Here is a 20,478-nt window from a genome sequence, read left to right as displayed (position 1 = left end):
TTAATATTTTGTGCATTGTACAAATCAGTTTAGCAACTGCATCTCTTGATTCCAATCATAATGTTTCTTGTTTATTAGATAAGGAAATTCCGAGAAGTCAGGTGTTGTGTGTTGCACAGTTAACAAGATAGTGTTAGAAGAGAGTCCAAGGCAAATTTCAAAGTAGGTGGTACCCAAAATGTGCTAACTTTATTTCAGCTACAATGTTAAAAAAAAAAAAGGTCATTTTTCTTTTTTAGTTTGTGAAAGGATTTGGTTGCATCAACTAATCTCATCATGACTTTGGAATGCCTCCTTAAAACGTAAATATCCAAAAAAAGACACTGTTAATTGATTGATATGAAAGTAGGAAGTTTAAAAAAAACAAGCCCTTTTCTATTTCTTATTTGAATTGCTTCTATTAATTCCTAAATGTCTTAATACAGTGCAATATTTGGTTGTAACTTGGGAAGCAGGGAAGGCATCTGAAAACTTACAAGTCCGTATTCCCGCTCTCATATATTTTCCAGAAAAGGGTTGAAGAAATTCAGGTTTTTTGCATTGTACTCCCAACCATCCATAACTTCCTTAGAAACTATCTATGCCCATTCTGCCATGTAATACTACTCTATTTAATGAATATATTTATATTGAAAAGTACCAAGCTATATATGTTTATGATGCAGATAGTTTTATAAAAAAAATAATACTTTGTGTCCATCCATTTGCAGTTTGGATCACTGTGATTCTAATGGAAATTATCTGTAGAAACTCATATTAGACATAAGATGAAAGATTTCAATACAGAATATGCACTGTCACAGCTAGACCCTATGTCCTGTTCTAGTTTCCACCTAACACCCGTATAAAGAGTGGTCAAATCACCTCCACAAACACTTTAATGGCTTTTTAGGAGGCAAGTTTATTTTAGAGTATGCATATAAAATATAGGAAGTAGAAGAAATGTAATAATGCATGAATATAGGGCCAAATCCTCAGCTGGTACAAATTGGCATAACTGAATTGAAACCCATCAGTAGTATGCAAATATGCACTGATTGAGGAGCTGAACCATACAACATAATGTCTACATATAGCTGAAAACTACTTTTGTAGCATCCTTTTTCCTACATTTACTGACTTTAAAAAGCCCACAGTACTCTGAAGTATGAATTTTCTGATTTGCACTTCCGTAATGAATAATTCAAATTATTCTGGAATTTGTTATCCATGAAAGATTAAAATATTTACACATAAATTACTTATTTTATTGTTTAAGTCATTTTTGAGGGAAACCACAAAATGACATCAACTAAAAGAATATTGTTTGTGAAAGAAAAACAAACCATGAAAAAGAAAATTAGCTTGACACCACATTTTGCCCTTCAAGCCTATTTTTTTAAATTTGCTTGCTTTGATTTCACTTGCCTTTGCTGTTCTCTGAAAGTGATTTATATGCAATACCACATTCGTTTGTTATACTGATGTCATCTACAGCAACAGTGGCATTCTGTGATAGAACAGTGGCTTGTAAAATGATCTGTAATGACAAAGAAATAAATACCCTTAAAGTTGACATAAAAAGATATATAATTTCTTTATCATACCTGGTATCTCTATGGAGAGTAAATGCCACCACAGTTTTGAAGAACGTCACTAACCAGAAAAACATGTGGTTGAAACTAGTATTGTAAGACTCAAGTCAGAAACTTAAAACTCAACTTTCAAAGACATAACTACCTTTACAGAGAGTTATGGAACCTTGTTTCAAACAAAAGCAATAATAATCATCACTTCCTGAATGTGCTGTCTTCCTCGTAGAACCATTAAGTTATATGTCTTTTTAAATGAGCTATTCAGGGTAACCAAATGTGGTGGTTTACAACTCAATTTAATTGAGATATGAGTTCATTTAGACCACATCTGCTGAAGTTAGTAAGACATTTCCATACAAGAAATACATACAGTGTGAATATGAAGATATTTTTAAATGCACAATGTCCCCAACTCCCTGCCATCTAGCACATAAAGAAGCCATATTTGACACATGAAGTCACTGAATGGCCATACTGGGTTCGCTTAACTACAGCCCTCTGATTCAGGCTATAATGTATGTGAAACAGAGTTTCTTAGCTTTATTTTAAAAAGTTTTCATAATAATACAAATAGTCGGGGGAGGGGTGTCTGAATAGCATGCTTATGAAACGGGACATGCTCATGAAATTGTCCAGACATGAGCTGCCTTAGGATAATTTTTCAAAGTACCACAGATCAACTGCCTGATCCAAAATAAATGCAAACCATTTCCAAGGGGCCATTCCAACTGGCAGAATCACTGGGACATTGCACACTCTTGACAATTTAGTTAAGAGTGGTGTAGGAGCTACTATGGCAGTACCATATAGCTCAAGCACCCACATGCAGGGAGAATTTTCATATGGCTAAATCCACCAAGTTTATAGCTACTTTTTGCTGGTGAAGTAATGCAAATCTATGAGAAGACAGGGCAAATCTGCCTGACGGTCTGCTCTTACATATTCCAGAAGGCAAATGCTGCTAAAAATCATACAGGACTTGTGATGAAGTGTGATTATGTCCCATCAATATGTGATTGAGTGGAGATTGTCTTGTCCCACTCATATAGTCAGAATGCCTAAGGCTGATGCATCAGGGCTCTGGGGAGTATTTAACTTTCAACTTGGCCCTTTGTCCTATTGGTGGGTATTACTACAGGCCAGTTTCTGACCATATCCAGAGATGAGAGTATTCAGCTGACATGTTTTCTTAACAGATGGAGCATTGGTGAGTAATTCAACATTTGTCTTTTACATCTATTTCAGTGGTTTTCAAACTGTGGGTTGGGAACCTAAAGTAGTCACAGCTCCCTTTTATTGGAGTCACGAGAGCTGGCATTAGACTTGCTCAAGGCCAAAGATACAGCCCAAACTTCTGGGACCAAATCCAAATCCTGAAGGCTTTAGCCCTGAGTGGCAGGGATAAAGTTATGGGACCCTCCACCTGGGGCCAAAACTCTTGGACTTTAGCTTTGCCTCACCTCCCCACCCACCCCCATCCCAGGGCCGTGAAGCTTGGGCTTTGCCCTACCCCAATCCGTCACAGTGAGGCTTGGGCAGGCTCAGGCTTGGTTGTGTAGTAATTTTTGTTGTCAGAAGGTGGTCAGAGAAACAAAGTCTGAGAACTCCTGATCCAGTTAAAGGCAGGTATGAAACAGTGTGAAAGTCCAACTAAAGCCTGGAGGGCAATCAATGTTGCAAGTATTAATCGTTACTGACTAAAATGTCCAGGAGCCTGCACTCACCCTCCATGTAGCCAACACCACTAGCTGCTAATTTTTGAGTATGTAATCACAGAATTATAGAAATACTAGGGGGTGATGCCCCCTGCTCGCTACACTTCCTAACCTCCCCCCCCCCCGGTCTCGGGGGTAGGCAGTCCTGGCTCTCCCTGAAGCTGGGGAGGGCCAGACCAAGGTGTGCAACCCCAGCCTGCTCCTTCCTCCCCCTCCCCCCATAGGTGCCAGGCAAAGGCCTGGCCAACCCCAACTCTTCCCCCACCCGCAACCTGTACTTCAATTTGAACCCCCTGCCTCCATTCCTGCACTCACCATCCTCCTTAACCCCTCCCCATTTCTACCTCCACACTGCCCATCCCCCTGCCTCCATTCCTATATCCTACCATCCCCCCTTGCCACACCACCCATCCCCTTATACATCCTATCTCCCCTTCTTCCCATCCTACACCCCCCCATGAATTCATCAAGCTGCATGCCCCTCCTCCCCAGGAGCACCATTGGGCTGGGCATCACAGCAGGAGCCAGAGCCTGCCCCCTGCTCAGCGTTTCTGAAGGGGCCTGCTGGGGCAGCTTTGCTCCATCACACGCTCAGAGAACAAATTGGCCACTCTGGAGAACTAGTGAAAGACCTGCCCAGCAGCAGCAGGCCTGGGAGAGTGCACCTGAGCCCAGGCCACACAAAACCAAGCTGCGCAGCAGAAGCATGAGCCGGGCAGGCTGGGGGCAAGGTCCAGAGGCAGGCGGACGGTGCTCCAGGGAGTACACAGGCATGGAGCCACCACCATCCCATTTCATAGAGCAGTCACGTGGTCAGGGCTCCTGGGGATGTCACTTTGTCATCCTGCAGGAAATTTATTACATACACATACACACACACACACACACACACACACAGATTTAGGATGTCATCAGGTCCAGCTTTTGTGATCAGGCAGGAACAAGTAAAACTAGACCACCCTGATAGGTCTTTATCCAACCTGTTCTTGAAAATCTCCAGTGGTCAGGGTTCTAGTCTGGAAATGTATTCTGGAGTTCAACTATTCTTCTAATTAGAAAGTATTTCCTAATGTTTAACCTAAATCACCCTTGCTTCATATTTAGCCCATTACTTTTTTGTCCTTCCTTCAGTAGGCATGGAGAACAATCAATCACTACCTTCTTTATAACATCCCTTTCCACATTTAAAAATGTATCATGTCCCCCTCAGTGTTAAAGACTAAACATGATTTTTTCCTTCCTCTCCTCATAGGACAGGTTTGTCTCAACATTTTACCATGTTTGTCTACATCTTTCCTAAAGTGTGACACCCAGAATTGGACACAGTAGAGTGAGGCCTGACCAGAGCAATTACCTCCTATGTCTTACTTAGGCTACACAATTTGCGTATCTTTTTCCACTTTTCTTTCAAAAGAGGCTTTTCCAAAATTTGGCGCCTCTACACGGCACCAAATTTCAGAAAAACCTTCTCTTTCGAGCTGTCCCTTCTTCCTTGTAAAGAAGGAGATGGCGAAAGAACGCATCTGCTTTTTTGGAAATTTTTCCGAAAAAGTGGACGCGTTCCTTAGACACAGCATAGCTTTTCCAGGATATCCCAGAGTTATCCCAGAAAAGAGCTGCAGTCTAGATGCATCCTTAATGTCTTAATGTTAACACACCACAAAATAATATACACCTTTTTTTACAACGGTACCATTTTTATTATACTGCACATTTAGTACTTGACTATCATAAATGTGTGATTTTAATACATAAACTTCTGAAACACTGACATCCCTCTTTAATTTCCACATCTATAGAAAAAGCTTAAAGTAATTCCTTATAAAAGTGTGAGCAAAGAATATTTTAATTCATGAAAATAAATTAATTCTAAAAGCCATATTGAAATACCTGTTTGTAAACAAAATGTAATTGCCAATACAGTTACCTGGAAAGGTGAAGGTGGCATCTCCTCTGGTTTGCTTTCTATAAGAATATTTGCTTTAGTCCACTGCCTCTTGGAGAAACCTGCTATGTCGCCTAGTTTTTGCAAATCCTTACCAAGGACAGTTCTCTTAAAGACAGAGAGCTGGGAATCCAGTGATAACTTATACCAAAACATTATCTGTTGAAAGAAATATTTATTAAAAGAGTTGGGCAGCTTGCCAATGTACAGCAATTTCAATATAGATTTACAGCATTATAATCACTGCATTATAATAACTTTGCATTGCATTGTATTGTGTACACACTCACAAGTCATAATGCAGAATAGTGATAGAAATGTAGCCGTGTTAGTCTGGGGTAGCTGAAGCAAAATGCAGGACAATGTAGCACTTTAAAGACTAACAAGATGGTTTATTAGATGATGAGCTTTCGTGGGCCAGACCCACTTCCTCAGATCAAATAGTGGAAGAAAATAGTCACAACAGGATCTCTCCCAATCATTTATAAACCTCAACTACCCACCCAGAGAAATAAAAAAGCAAATTGAAAGAGCCAGACGAATACCTAGAAACCATCTATTTCAAGACAGACCCAAGAAAACCAACAATAGAACACCACTTGTCATCACCTACAACCCCCAACTTAAACCTGTCCAACACATTATCAATAAACTACAGCCTATACTGGAACAGGATACCATACTCCAAGAGGCTCTGGGAGACAGACCCATAGTCTCCTATAGACAACCACCTAACCTCAAGATGATTCTTACCAACAACCACAGGACATACCACACTAATACCAACCCTGGTACCTTCCCTTGCAACAAACCCCGTTGCCAGCTTTGTCCACATATTCATTCTGCTGATACCATTATTGGACCTAACCAAGTGAGTTATAAGATCTAGAATACATATTCCTGCGCATCCAGAAATATAATCTATGCTATCATGTGCCGAAAGTGTCCGTCTGCTATGTACATTGGACAAACATCTCAGACACTTCGCCAAAGGATTAATGCCCACAAAACAGATATCAGACAAGATCACAAAGAAAAAACAGTTTCTTGCCATTTTAACGAGAAAGGACACTCTCTCGATGACTTAACCACCTGCATTCTGCTACAAAGACCTTTTACATCTGCACTTGAAAGGGAATCCTCTGAACTGTCATTCATGTTAAAATTCGACACTCTCCAAAAAGGAATGAACAAACACTCGAACTATCTTACCCATTACCAAGATAGCTTCCCCAATTATCACCTCTAATACCATTAACTCACAAACATCCCACTCTCCCCACCTCTATTATCATCAATTCACAGACACTTACCTTCCTTCCTTCCCCCTCCCTCTGCATCCCCCTCCTGTTCTGAAATGTGATTTGTCCTTTTCATATGTGTTCATTTTTTTTTAATTGTATCCTTTGGTATATATGGTTGTGACTATTTTCTTCCACTATTTGATCTGAGGAAGTGGGTCTAGCCCACGAAAGCTCATCATCTAATAAACCATCTTGTTAGTCTTTAAAGTGCTACATTGTCCTGCATTTTAAGTCATAATGCATCAGGCATACCTTAAAGGATTCCAAAAGGATGGCAATTTGTTTCAAAAGGGTAAAGCTACTATAAATATGTACCTATGATATTAAATATATATTTCCATCATAACCTATCAATATCTATGATTTCTCTTCCTTCTCTGGAGCTCCTAAAAAAAGAATAATTGTTTTCGAACCTTTACCCTGAGACACAGGTAAAATATTTGAAAAGGCAAATTAAGTGAGGCTTAAGGAAAGTCAGAGAATGATGTAAAAATATAAAATACCATCTGAACTGTCATTCTTCATCTGCTTTTCAATTTTCAGAACCAAACACGCAAACCATCAGGGATGAAAATTATGGAAGAGGGTTTTTTATTTAATTATTCTGATGGGCTACTGAAATCCAATGGCAAGTTTATGGCCTAGGAAGTGAGGACAACAGGGAACAGGGTGGAAATGGAAGCAACTGGAAAAACTGGTGTGGAAGGCATGGAAGCCAGGAAGACAGAAAACAGAACTCTTTAACCCTCTAGAAAGAACAGGGATTAATGACTCATATAGCTTGACCTAGTTTCAATAAGTTTCATTGAGTAGTATTCCAAATACCATTGTGACCACAAGAATTGGAGAGAAATAAGATTTTTAAGGAAACAAAATTTGTATTTTTCTTTTCATAAGTTTTTTTCCACTTTTTTACATAATGAAAGGCTAAAATCCCCCAACTGCAAAGCCCTCCATTCTCTGCAAGCCCTAGATACTCAATTTCTCTCACTACAAATGAAAGGATACTCAGCTGGTGAATATAACTAGTTGCTAAAGAGTCTCTTATCCAGTTCTATTTGCATCCTTAGTGGTAAGTTTCCACGGGGGTTCTTGGATCATCAGATTACACAGAAAATGTTCTCCAGTTGATCTTGTCTTAAATTATAGGCTGTAAGCAAATAGATCTAAAGAACTCAACCCATTTTAGGTTCACTACCACATAGCATTGTTGTGCTGGAAAGCACTGCTTCATTGCCAGCATGCCATCTTTGGCAATCACAGATCTATCTGCCTGAAGTTGATAGATGGGGTAGTTATCTTTCACAGAGGGTAAGGCCAGGACTACACTAGGAGCACTCTGCTAATATATGCGGACATACCACACCAGTGTAGCCAGACAGGAACCTCCCTTGTAACATCTATCTTTGCTTGCCTGGACCATGCAGGGCACACAGAGCAGGAAAAGCCTTGAGCAGGAGGCTCAGGATATGCAGGCTGCTGTGACTCTGAATGGCTGTAAACAGAGATATGCCAATTGCTGACCAAGAGACTGCCGAGGAGTGCCCTTGACTAAAACCCATATTGATACGAACACACAGCCATCCGTGGGGTGAGGATCTCCCGCCCAGTAAAAAACTGTCTAGTACCCCTAATTTAGCTATCTTCCTCTCTTCCAAGTGTAAATTATTTGAAACTTGCTTGTAAGAACTGGCGCCACAAAACGGACCAGTACATCTTAAGGTAAGAAAGAGGACACGGGCCCCCAGGGGTATAAAGATGGGTCCAGCAGCACATTTACTCTGAGTGTCAATCTACCATCTATCTGCTGGTCGGGTTAGGTGTTTTGACCTCCCGAGGTTCCATGGGGACGCCGACCTTGTATTCGTCTTTCCTAGGAATTGAGGGACCGGCCCTGGCTTGACCCGCTGGAGTCGAGAGGCACAGAAGGGGGTAAAAATTGTACCTGGATGTGGTCCTTTGTCTTAAATGTACACTTAAATGTAGACTTAGAGCTCTTTAAAGATTAAGCTGTCACTTGATACCATTATTTCTATTTTCTATCTTTATTTTCTTTGTAACCATTTTTAAGATCTATATTTGCTAGCAGTTAAGAAAGAGAGCAATAGCCATTGTAACCATATGCTTTTATAAGTCTTTTTAATAAACCTGTAACTGTTTAAGTTTTAACCTGACTCCTTCAGTTGCTGTAACAGAACCAAGCACAATTTAAAAGAACTTCAGCTGGTCATAAGGGACAGGTATAGGAAGAGCTTGGGCGTTTTGGATCATGTCACTCCCAGGTGACAGATCCGTTGGGGCATCTCTCAGTCTTCCCTAGACTGCCTGCTGCGAAGGGATCCTGTATCCTAGCAGCTAAAATCTGAGGTGTAATAAGCTCTTCCTATAAACAGGGGCGTCTGTCAGCCTGTTGGCTGCCCTCTGCGATGGGACCCCGGTCCTAGCAGTAAAGTCACGGACGTTAAACCCTTTTCTCGGTAACATACATACACACACTGCCCTGACCGTCAGTTGACAACCAGTTAGCGCTCGTATCATGGACACAGCTTATATGGGCAAAACTGAACTTTTATCTATATAGTTTATTCCAGTTCTTCCATGCAAAACAAGAAACCTGTACAGTGCAGTTTTGCTGATTTAAGCTGTGTCTACACAAAGAGCTTTTGCCAGTATACCTAGGTCTGTCAGGGATCACATCTCATCACACTTCTCACCAGTATAAGCTTACTGTCAAGAGTCTGTAGTGTAAACATTGCCTAAATGGAAGAAACAATTAAGCCTCTTTATGGAATAAAATAGCTGAATTAAGAGACACCAGTTCCTTGGGCTACACAGTAAGGCCTGAGCAAAAACTAACTCAGGAACAATAAGAAGGTTTTCCCAAGGACTGGTTGAGTATACAGAATTTGGGGCATTAATTTAGTTGCATCTATGCATATCAGCAGCAGACAGGACTGGAAAGCAAGAAGACGGGAGCAGTAGTATGAATGCAGCCCTGAGAGGAAGCTAAGAGAGAGTATTGTTTTTTGAGCAGAGCAATGACTGGAAAAACAGGCTTGAAAATAGAAAACAAGGAAACTGTCTGTTTGTTTCCACTGTGCTCAGGGAAAGGTGGACTGTCATGGTGCAGGCCATTCTTCTGTGCCCCCTTGCTGTCAAAGACAGATTTATGGGTGAGTTCTGCCTTAACTTCCTCTCACCTAGGGCCTAAATAAGTCCAAGCAGGTCTTCAAGTACTGAAGAGGACCTCCTTTAGAGGACCTCAGTTATTAACAGAAAAGACCAACACAAAGTATTAGCAAGATCTTCATTCAACTACTCCACATCAAAGACATCCATATAGGGGTTCATTGTTTTTTCCATCACAGTCCTTTAATACTGGGGCACTTTCAAATTGAATTCTTCATCTGGAGGCACAGCCTCTGTAGGGCAGGGGGGAAAGGGGGGGAGAATCTGCCAGTAGCCGCTTATTCCCCACAACATATTGCTCTTTGCTGAGTCAGCCCTGGTAACTAACCCTGCCACATTCTTCTCCTCGACTGCTCCTACTTCCCTCCCTGGGATCACTCTGGCTGTGGAACTGCTTTCTCTTAATTAGCCCCTTGTTACCAGAAGCCTCTTTTCCTTGGAAGCACCTGCCCTAACTGAAGTGGGGTAATCTTCTTCAGGGCCATCCCTACAGGTGCAGCCCCACACCAGTACCCCACCACAGGGGGCAGGGAAGTGGTGCTCTGTACAGAGTGGGGCACTGAAGCTGTGGGAGAAAGAGGTTGCCAACTCTCCTGGACCACATAGACCTGACATCATTTGTGTGTTAGGTCCAGGTGCTTGTTTACTAATTAACCATTAAGCAGCCACCTGGTACACTTATTTACTTCCCAATAGGCCTTCAGAAAGCAGGGTCCCATCTGCCCATAACTGACTCCCCATTAAAGGGCCTGTCCCCCGCCCCATGAGAAGAGCTTAGTGTACATTCTTTGTAAATAAACAGGATTGCACAAACACACACCTGACTATCATCAATCGCTCCTCCTAATAGAAGGCCCCACATCAGTCTAGTCAATTGAGGACCAAATTCTCAGAGCTATGGGTACCTGCTGCGCAGCTGCAGCTCCCATCGACTCCAGCAAGAGTTGCAAGTGCCTTTAGAAGGGAGCTTTAAGATACATGGCACGTCTTATCATCTGACCTGTAATAATCTAGAATAAGTGTAATCCCGGTTAATCAATTAATTTAACATTTAACCAGTTAATCATATAAGCGGGATCTCACCACTCCAGCTCATAGGGCTTCCACTCCCTGGTGGTCTACACTGGGGCTGGCTCTGCTGACTTCTGGCCCCCACACTGCAGCCAGGGCTGGGACTGGCTCTTGGACCCTGCATCAAGGCTGGGGCTGGCTCTAGTTCTTCTGGCTCCTGTGCTGGGCCTGGGCTGCCAGCTTGTAAACCCCATGCTGTGGTCAGCTGTGGGGGCGGGCCAAGGCAGAAGGTTGCTCCCAGGGAACTAGTTAACCATTACTCACAAAGTGTTACTCAGTGAGGGTAACCAATTACCCATTCACACCTCTAAAACCTACCGATAACAAGTATGCACATTTAGAACTCTCAAGAATTACCCGGTTACAATACCAAAGTAATGAAGGGAAATGGAAGGCTGGCTGTGGTGGGACGCATCAGTGAAGAGGCTAGTCAGAACTGCAGTAAAGGCATATGGAACTGCTATTTAGTCCATTAAATAATTAATTAAATTATCACAGTCATAAAGCTACAATCTAAACTGAACTAAGATATGAAACTGCATTACTTATAGCGAGTAGGGCCAAAATTCCAGAAATGTATTACACTATGTGTATAAACTCAATTACATAAAGATCAAATAAATCTTATTTCTTTAAATGTACAGCAGGGAAACACTAGTGTAAGAGAACTGAGAGTCCAAGAGGAATCTTTTTTATGACATATTATCACATCTGTATATGGAGTAAAGCTGTACATCCTAAAATCCATGTAGAAAGTTGAAAAAAATAGACTTGAAGAATTTAACAACTGATCACATCCAGGTCAGACATTAAAAAGCCAGAAAACCAGCACCCATGTTGATTCACTTCTTCTAACATAGGCTCCTTATATTAACTCATAGCATAGCCAAATCCGATGAAAATTATGTACTCCAAAACTGTCCCAAAATCTGTGGTCCTAGAGTTTCCTTTCACTTTTGTCAAATTCATGGCCCATGTCAGAGGTGACTGTCAGAAATATTTTTTGCTCTACCGATTTTTATGTCTGTTAGCTTAATTAGAGAACTGCTATGTTTTCAAAATTAGCAATTTCTGAAACATGTCATTGTTCCTGCTTTTGAGAATTGTGTGTTGCATGAGCAAATATCCAACTCTATCTGTGGTATAATGTGATTTCACTGGGCAAATGGAAGAACACAAAAAGAAACATTAAATGGCTCCTCTGAAATTTTCTGCTGTGCCTAAAGTACTGCAAATTCAAAAATCATCCTTTAATAAGTTTTAAGAATATATTCCCTCTCCCCTTTTTAAGTTACAAGGGAAATCACAGTCAACCTTCTATAAAGGACCATTGTTATAAACTCAACTTTTGAAAAACTACATCCTCTCCAAAATGAGCCATGTAAACTTAAAAATGCAGGACATGAAATCCCTTAAAGCTCCAAAGCCACAGACCGCTACTTCGAGCTAAATGAAGATGCTTGTTAGCTGACAACTACAAATGGATTCTTATATTCCTTCTAAGTTTCAACTATCCAGTAAAAGGCAAAATATAAAACCTTTGTCTTTGACCCCAAAACACAGTTTTTATGACTTGAGCTAAAGGAAACCTCAAAGCAATTAATAATATTAGATCCCTACATGCTCTCTGTGGGACATCCAATACAGAGCAACATGACACATTCCTATTCACAGAGCAAGTGACACACTAACACACTACTGAACCTCCTAAACATCTTCTGCCCTGCCCCTTCCTGAAATAAGCAGGTGTGGTGAAAACATGGTGGAAACAAGGCTTGCCATCTTACAAAGAGTCTGTTCTCTTTTGAAACTTGCATCTGGATAAGGATAAGGAATAGCCTCTCACTGATTTCTGTTGAATCCAGGAAATCCAAATACATACTCAAAGCACAATCTTAAAAAGTATTACTAAAAAGACCTTTTTTGGGGAGCGAGGGCAATTGAGGTGAAGCATGATACTATAGTTACTTTTTTATTTTAAACAGCTGCTGATCTCTTTGAATAGGTATCAACACAATAGTTCAAAGAGAGTTGGATATTGTATTAATAGTACTTCCATGTTTAGCTTTCCTTACAAAGCTGCTCACAAAGGAGAAACCAAACCAGCTGGGCTTTCACAAGCTTTTCAAAATTCTTTTAAATGAATATCACAACTAATTGTTCAACTTTGGTTTAATTTACCGTAGGAGACTATGTCCTAAGCCTGTTGGCATGCAATACTGCCATTTGCTACCTCTCTGGAGGAAAGTTACGCTAAAGAGGGATGATTTGTAAACACTGGTGAGAGCAAGTCTGGTAAAGGCAGGGCTGTTATGCTTTGCAACACATCATTGTGCAAAATGGGAGTGGGGAACAGTGTTCTCTGTAAGCTGTGTGCTTGTGCAACCACTCAAGAGAGATGAAAATATCACCCATCTGATGAGCAGGTCATCCATAGCTAGGGTTTGTGTTTCTACTGGTGGTTCACATTCCTACATGACTCAGTGCACATAAAAATGTATTCTGCACAAGGGTGGAAAAAATTAAAGGGAACATTGGTCAGGAGCAGTTGCTGGGAGCTTCCATGTACAATGGCTGTACACAATCCCAGTTCTTGTACACAGGGCCGGTCCTAACCAATTGGCGGCCCCAGGTGATCACCTGGCTTGCCCAGAGGGTAACATTTGTTACGGGGAGATAACTAGGGAAACCTGGGGGGAGGATTCTGGAGGTCCTAAAACCGGCTCTGTCTGCGGCCCCTTGAAAATGGCAGCCCCGGGCAACAACCCAGCTTGCCTTCCCCTAAGACCGGCTCTGCTTGTACAAAAGGGGAGTTATAGTTCAGTGAGTTTAATGTAATCTGTGACACCAAATGAGGAGTGGGCAAACAATGGCCTGCAGGCTGCTTCTAGCCCATCAGCCATTTTAATCTGGCCCTTGAGCTCCCGATGAGGAGTGAGGTATGGGACTTGCCCTGCTCTGCATGGCTCCCAGAAGCAGCAGCATGTCTTCCCTCCAGCTTCTAAGCATAGGAGCAGTCAGAGGGTTCTGTGTGCTGCCCCGCCCCAAGCACCACCCCTGCAGCTCCCATTGGCTAGGAACTGTGGCCAATGAGAGCTGAATCCATGGCACCTGTGGACATGGGGCAGTGCATAGAGCCACCTGTCCATGCCTCCATATAAAATCCAACTAGAAGAGGGCCATGTTGCTGCTGCTTCTGGGAGCTATTTGATAAGGTAAGGGGAGCCTAGTGCCTACACCCCTGAAACTCCTTTCCTGCCCTCTGAACCCCTCGGTTCCATCCCAGAACACCCTTCTGCACTCCAAATCCCTCACTTCCGGCCCCACCCCAGAACTCACACCCTAGCCAGAGCCCTCCCCTCCCCCACCCCCACACTCTTTAATCTCCTACTTTAGACCAGAGCTCCCTCTCACAAACTGGACTCATTTTTGGCTCCACTTCAGAGCCCACAACCCCAGCCAGAGCCTTCCCTTCCTCTCACACCTCAACCCGAATTTTGTGAGCATTTATGGCCCTCCATACAATTTCCATCTCCTTATGTGGCCTCCAGCCAAAAAGTTTGCCCATGTCTGCACCAAACTCTGTGAAGGAGATGGAGCAGGGCCCTCTCTCCAATATCAGCCATCAGGCTGGCCCAACATAAGGAGTGCAGGCTAAGCCTACTAAAGGATATATCAGCACCTGCTTTCCTCCTGTGCCCTGAAAGGCAACCTGCCTCCAGGAGTTTCTTCGGGGCCAAAGCAGGACCTGAAGGAATGCTCTAGCTGGAAGGGGGGAAGATCCTATGTTCGTCTATGTAAATATAGTTTACCCCTACTTTACTTAGATTTGTTAGATATTCAGTAGATGGAGTAGTATTTTACTCATTGTAATCAACTTAATTTATGACCCAACACCAGATATGTTTGTATTAAATGCAGGGATAGCTGAAATATGGTTACCAATGTTTATAATTTTGTGGAAATACAGAAAAGTAATATTGTGCTAAACTGTTCCAAAGTAAGTGCTCACAGTTAGCAGAAAGAACCTTGCTAAGTAGAAGTTCAACTTTCAGAGTTCTGTGAGAGAAGAGGTATGAGGTAAGGTTATTCTGGCCAGGAATACATACCCTCTCTTGCCTGGATTGTTTTGACCTGTTTCCCCATCCCTCTATTCAAAGAACAGAGCCCTTAAAAGAACAGAGCTAAACAGGCATTATTATAAGGCCTCTTCCTTATGTTAATTGTGCTGTAGTTGTGTTGCTTCTACGCTGCTTGCTAAGAGTTGAAATCACTGGGAGTTGAAATTACTTGAGACTGACAGACAGAACTCACAGCCAAGAAGTAAATGGCAGCAGATGGTGACTGACAGCCGCAGAGGCAGTTACCACCACCAGGTGGATTTGAACCTGGGATATATGAGCCTCTACCCTCTGAACTAAAAGCTAGCTGGCTCCCAGCCCATGCTGTAGAAGTCTCTTGATGTTAGCTGTTGCTGTGGTCTAAATGCCACTGCATGGTAACCACACCAGGTGTGTGGGGTTACAGCAGCACGAGCAGCAGGAGAAAGGTGCAACAAGTGGCCACCAGAGCAATGGCAGAGAAGCGCCATGAGCCACCAATAGGGTGGCAGCATAGAGCAGTGAGCAGGCAGATGGTGAGTAAGATGCCTCTTTACCCCCACCCCAGGATGGGAGGTGGACTCTGCACATGCAACCCTAAACTCTGGGTCTGTACTGATCAATGATAGCAACTATGAGAGAAGTGCAGAGAAGGGCTGGGCATTTGAAGAGGACATTGAGACTGCTGGACTTAAGAATTGGAGAGGAAAAGGACACGGCCCAAACCACTTGGGGTGGCACTTTTACTCATGGGTTGTTTATGACCACCTGTTTGAGGTGTTTTCCCAAATTAATGTCAAGTTACTTCCCTCCATTTTATTAAAAATTTATTTTCTATGCTCAGACCCTGTGCTTGCAAGTGGGGAATCATTGCCTCTTAGAGACACTCGAGGTGATATGTGAAATTTTCAGGTTACTGGGGAGGGCTCGAGCCAATTCTGATTGGATGGATTGAGAAGAACTCCTAGATATTGAACCTGGCCCTGGCTTCTGCTGGCTTCACCTGGCGGAAGGTTACACAGTCAATGTTTTATAGCCTCATTCTGGCCCTCGTTCTATTATATATGGGGAAGATGCTCAGAGAATGGTTTTGATTCAACTTCTGATTCTTCACTAGACTCTGTAAAGTTACAAAAATTAAGAGGCAGATCCTGATGTTCACTCCAGCCCCTTTGAACTAGGTAAAAGGGCTGAATTGGCATAAACTGACCCTAAAATTAAAGGAACCAGGCATAGACTCCCTCCCTAACACCGCACTGCAAACCATTCCTTTTTTGTACCATTTTTCTACTTCTTTTCAAAACATTCTGATGACGCATTTTGATGATGTGTCAAACATTACATTGATTATTTTCAATTACAATATTAGGGTGTTTTGTATATGTGAATCATACTGAATGCTAACTGGGGAGTGTTCAGCGTTCACACTAAACACTGCCCAGTCAGTATGGGTATGTCTACACTACAAAGTTAATTCGAACTAACAGACGTTAGTGCGAATTAACTTTGATAGGTGCTACACTAGCGCTCCGCTAGTTCGAACTTAATTCGAACTAGCGGAGCGCTTAGTTCGAACTAGGTAAACCTCATTCCATGAGGACTAAGCCTAGTTCGAACTTCCTAGTTCAAATTAAGGGGTGTGTAGCCCCTTAATTCGAACTAGTGGGAGGCTAGCCTTCCCCAGCTTTCCCTGGTGGCCACTCTGGCCAACACCAGGGAAACTCTATTGTCCCCCTCCCGGCCCCGGACCCCTTAAAGGGGCACGGGCTGGCTACGATGCCCATGCCAGGTGCAAGCCTGCCAGCACCCAGCCAGCAGACCCTGTACCTGGCACGGCTCGAGCCAGCCACCCGATGCCCCCCAGCCCTCCCGGGACCAGGCTGGCGGCTCCTGGGAGCTTGCCCAGGACCACAAGAGGCGGGCACCCGCCTGGTCCAGTGCAGACATCATGGACCTCATCCATGACCTCCACACTAGGCACAGGAAAGCGGCCGTCTAGGGCAGGAGAGCTGCCAGCCTGGCCACCCAGGAGCAGGTTTGCATGAAAATCAAGATGGTCCACTGAGACCCCCGACCCTGAGCCCTGAGCTTAGAATGGCCGTACTTGGTCAAACCAAAGGTCCATCTAGACCAGTAGCCTGTCTGCTGACAGCGGCCAACCCTAGGGATCCTGGAGGGGATGGACCAAAGACAGTGACCAAGCCATTTGTCTTGTGCTATCCCACTCCAGCCTTCCACAAAACTTCGGGCAGGGACACCCTCCTACCCCTGGCTAATACCACTCCATGGACCCAACCTCCAAGAATTGATCTCACTTCTCTTTAAACTCTGTTCTAGTTCTAGCCTTCACAGCCTCCTGCAGCAAGGAGTTCCACAGGTTGACTCTTTGCTTTGTGAAGAAGAACTTTCTGTTATTAGTTTGAAGCCTGCTACCCATTCCTTTCCTTTGGTGTCCTCTAGTCCTTCTATTATGGGAACTACTGAAGAACTTTTCTGTATGCACCCTCTCCACCCCACTCATGCTTTTATAGACCTCTATCATATCCACCCCTCCATCTCCTCTTTTCTAAGCTGAAAAGTCCCAGTCTCTTTAGCCTCTCTTCATATGGGACCTGTTCCAAACCCCTCATCATTGTAGTTGCCCTCCCCTCTCCCACCCTCTCTCTTCCCCTCTCCCACCTCCTTTTCCCAGTCTCCTCCAGTTTTGCTCAATTAAGAGATATTTTATTTTTGAACACAATTGTCCTTTATTTTGTACATCAGGAAGGGGGGCTAGGGAGGGGTAAGTGGAAGGAGGTGAGGGAGGAATGGGGTACGAGCCCCCGATAGGGAGGACTGGGCTGGCTCTGTGGGTTTCTGGGGGGTGGAACCTCTCCTGCAGCCCCCCAATTACTCCCTCTCTCCACATGGCAGCCTGCGGCAAGTGCAGCCGGTCTGATGGCCGAGTGCTGTGATGTGCCCAGTGTGGGTACTCCGGGCAATCCAAGCCAGGACTTCTTTGCAAGCGGGGCACCCCTGAGAACTGTCTGTCCAGGGTGGGGGTTGGGTCCCTTCAAGTACAGCCCTTGGCTAGCCTGAGACAGCAGCTCCACGCTCTAAGTCCTCATCTGATGCCCTGCCGGCACTGCTTCCAGCCATCCTTAACCCCGGTTCAGGGTCCACTCTGTGTGGACATGCTAGTTCGAATTAGCAAAACGCTAATTCAAACTATTTTGAATTAGCTTAGTTCGAATTAACTGATTCGAACTAAGTTCGTTCGAATTAGCGCTGTAGTGTAGACATACCCTATGATTCACAAAGTATTGAAACATTTATACAGATAATGATGGAACTCCCACAATGGAGTTGTCATTTGTAAGGAGATTTCTTGGATGGTGCAGAAATGGCAGTAAGATTCTATTCCGATCCTTGATGTAGGTGGTGTGCTGAGGTAATGCCAGAGGGAATGCATAGGGATATTCTTGGCTGTCCATGGTTTCTAAGGGGGTAGCAGTAGTGTAAAAGTAGAACAGACCTGAGGCTTCTCTAAGCTAGACTGGAGAATAGTCAGCTCCCAGACTCTAGGGAAAAGAAGACACCTTTAACCCTTAGGCATTACCCAGCTACCACTTGCTGATAAATTAATCATAGCTAGAATAAAGAATCAATCTGATCACTTGCCCCACTAATGGAATGCAGCCAATTTTTCAACCACAGCAACTGTACACCACCACTCACCACATGAAGACATTAAGGGCTTGTCGGGATACTTCCAGTATCCCAAAATAGCATTTTCTGCATCTTGACACTTTACCCTTTATTTTGAAATAGCTTTAGAAATAACAGGTGCCCTATTCTGTTGTCTCTGTAAACATCATTCCATGAGGATTAAGGCATGGACAGCACCAAATTGGCTATGTAAAGAGCGCCAAATTTAGAAATAAGCTATTTCAAAATTAACTCAAAATAAGCTATGGGTACAGTATAGACGCACCCTACGTCATCACAATTAGTATCAAATAGCTACCTGACAATGGGCAGAGTCAAACGACAGTTTAGTAAGGACAGGGCTCCGGAGATGCGACGTGACAGGTTTTGTGTTTGCCTGTTGAGAACGTCCAAAATAAATGAATGACCCTGAAAAATAAAAATCAGTGAAATGTTAGAAGCATCCTGGCCCCCAAAGATGAACACTTGTCTGAGAGAACTAGCCTTTACTTAGTGATGCACAGTAAGCATCTTCATTTACCCTAACAAGTGCAGTAGCACTGTCTCCCATTAATCAGAGCACTAGGAACAGACTGGAACAGACTTTGGTTGCCTCTGGATAGGTCTGAATGGATGAGTGAGGAAATAGGAACCTTTCTCCTCCAGTGCTCCCATGTGGAAAGCCCCAAATACAAGGACAGGAGACATGTGGCATAAGAAAAAAAATAGTGACTTCAGCAGCAATCGACACTCTAAAGGGAATGTGACTGGGCTGTTTGGAATCAAGGCTAAGTCTCCCCCTTACTGTGCCTGCAAGTGCTCGGAGGCCATGGCTGTGCATACACACATTGGACACCGGCAAAGATAGCTCACATGCTGAGGTCCAGAGCTTCCCCAGGGCTGTGCTTCTTGCACTTGCCCTCCTCAGATGGAAAACAGACCCCTCTCTATCAAACAGTACAGCTGCCCAGCTATCCCACTCCTCCACATCCTACTTCCAGAATGGGTCCAAGTTTCAGAGTGCAGGAAAGGTGCACCACTAGGAGCACTGAAAGCCTGAGAGATTAAAAAAAAATACAGACCTCAGCTGGGAGCTCCAAAAGGCACATTTTAATTGGTTTTAATAGTGGTGTAAATAGTGTTTAGAATCAAAATTCAATGAAACTCGGATTAGGTATAGCTTTCAGCTTATCCTTAACAAATTCCCACGGCAACCTAGCAGAGTTTAGGCATGTTAACAATGTTGCAATCCAATGAAATAAGCTATATTTTCTCCTAGGGTCTTGCAGACTTCACATTGTTGTCTGTGCTAGTGGGGATGAAAGCTTAATTAAAGATCTAATCTGAATTCTGGCAAACTAACTGCCTTTGGACTGGAACAACAGCAGATGTGCTCAAGACAAAAGTAGGAAAGGATAAACATCTTCAAGGGCCCCTAAAGCTGCACATTTTAGAAGCCATCAATGCTGCCTTCATTGAATACTGAAAAGTTTTCCATGAAAGTCTATGCAAAGTAACACCAAGGGCTCATTCTTGCCCACTGATATTACACTCATCGCCTTGTGTCTTGGAAAATCCGTTACTGTACTGGCACAATAATGAGCATTAACCATTTTCCCAGAGATGCATGGGAATGGAGCAGAGAGCTGGATCCAGGCCTAAGTAAAGAATGACGTACACAATGATCTACAGTGATATACAATGATTAACCCACATTGGTACACAAAGGTGCCAGGCGCACCTTCCAGAACAAAGCCTGCTACTCTCCATAACATCAGAAAAGACATCTTCACTCATAAGCAGATCATTTTTTCATGGGACATAGCTTCAGACATTAGCTGAGGCTCCAGAGTAGCCCTGGCAGTATAGATTGTGGAGGACACACCTATCCTG

General features: G+C 43.3%; 1 protein-coding gene across 1 annotated transcript in view; it reads right to left on the bottom strand.

The window, feature by feature from the left end:
* MALRD1 (MAM and LDL receptor class A domain containing 1) overlaps nucleotides 1-20,478 on the bottom strand; it is a 439,697-nt gene that overhangs the window by 364,794 nt on the left and 54,425 nt on the right. Inside the window, exons 11-13 of the mRNA XM_075922485.1 lie at nucleotides 18,905-19,014; nucleotides 5,217-5,393; nucleotides 1,408-1,519 (exon numbers count right to left, since the gene is read on the bottom strand). Of these exons, the coding sequence (XP_075778600.1) occupies nucleotides 1,408-1,519; nucleotides 5,217-5,393; nucleotides 18,905-19,014 (399 nt within the window). The remainder of the gene's footprint in view (nucleotides 1-1,407; nucleotides 1,520-5,216; nucleotides 5,394-18,904; nucleotides 19,015-20,478) is intronic.

The sequence above is a fragment of the Pelodiscus sinensis genome, chromosome 2 (genome assembly GCF_049634645.1).
Source record: "Pelodiscus sinensis isolate JC-2024 chromosome 2, ASM4963464v1, whole genome shotgun sequence".
In the NCBI taxonomy this organism is placed as follows: Eukaryota; Metazoa; Chordata; order Testudines; family Trionychidae; genus Pelodiscus; species Pelodiscus sinensis.
Note: the sequence above shows the minus strand (reverse complement) of the source record. Positions and strands in the feature narration are given on the sequence as shown.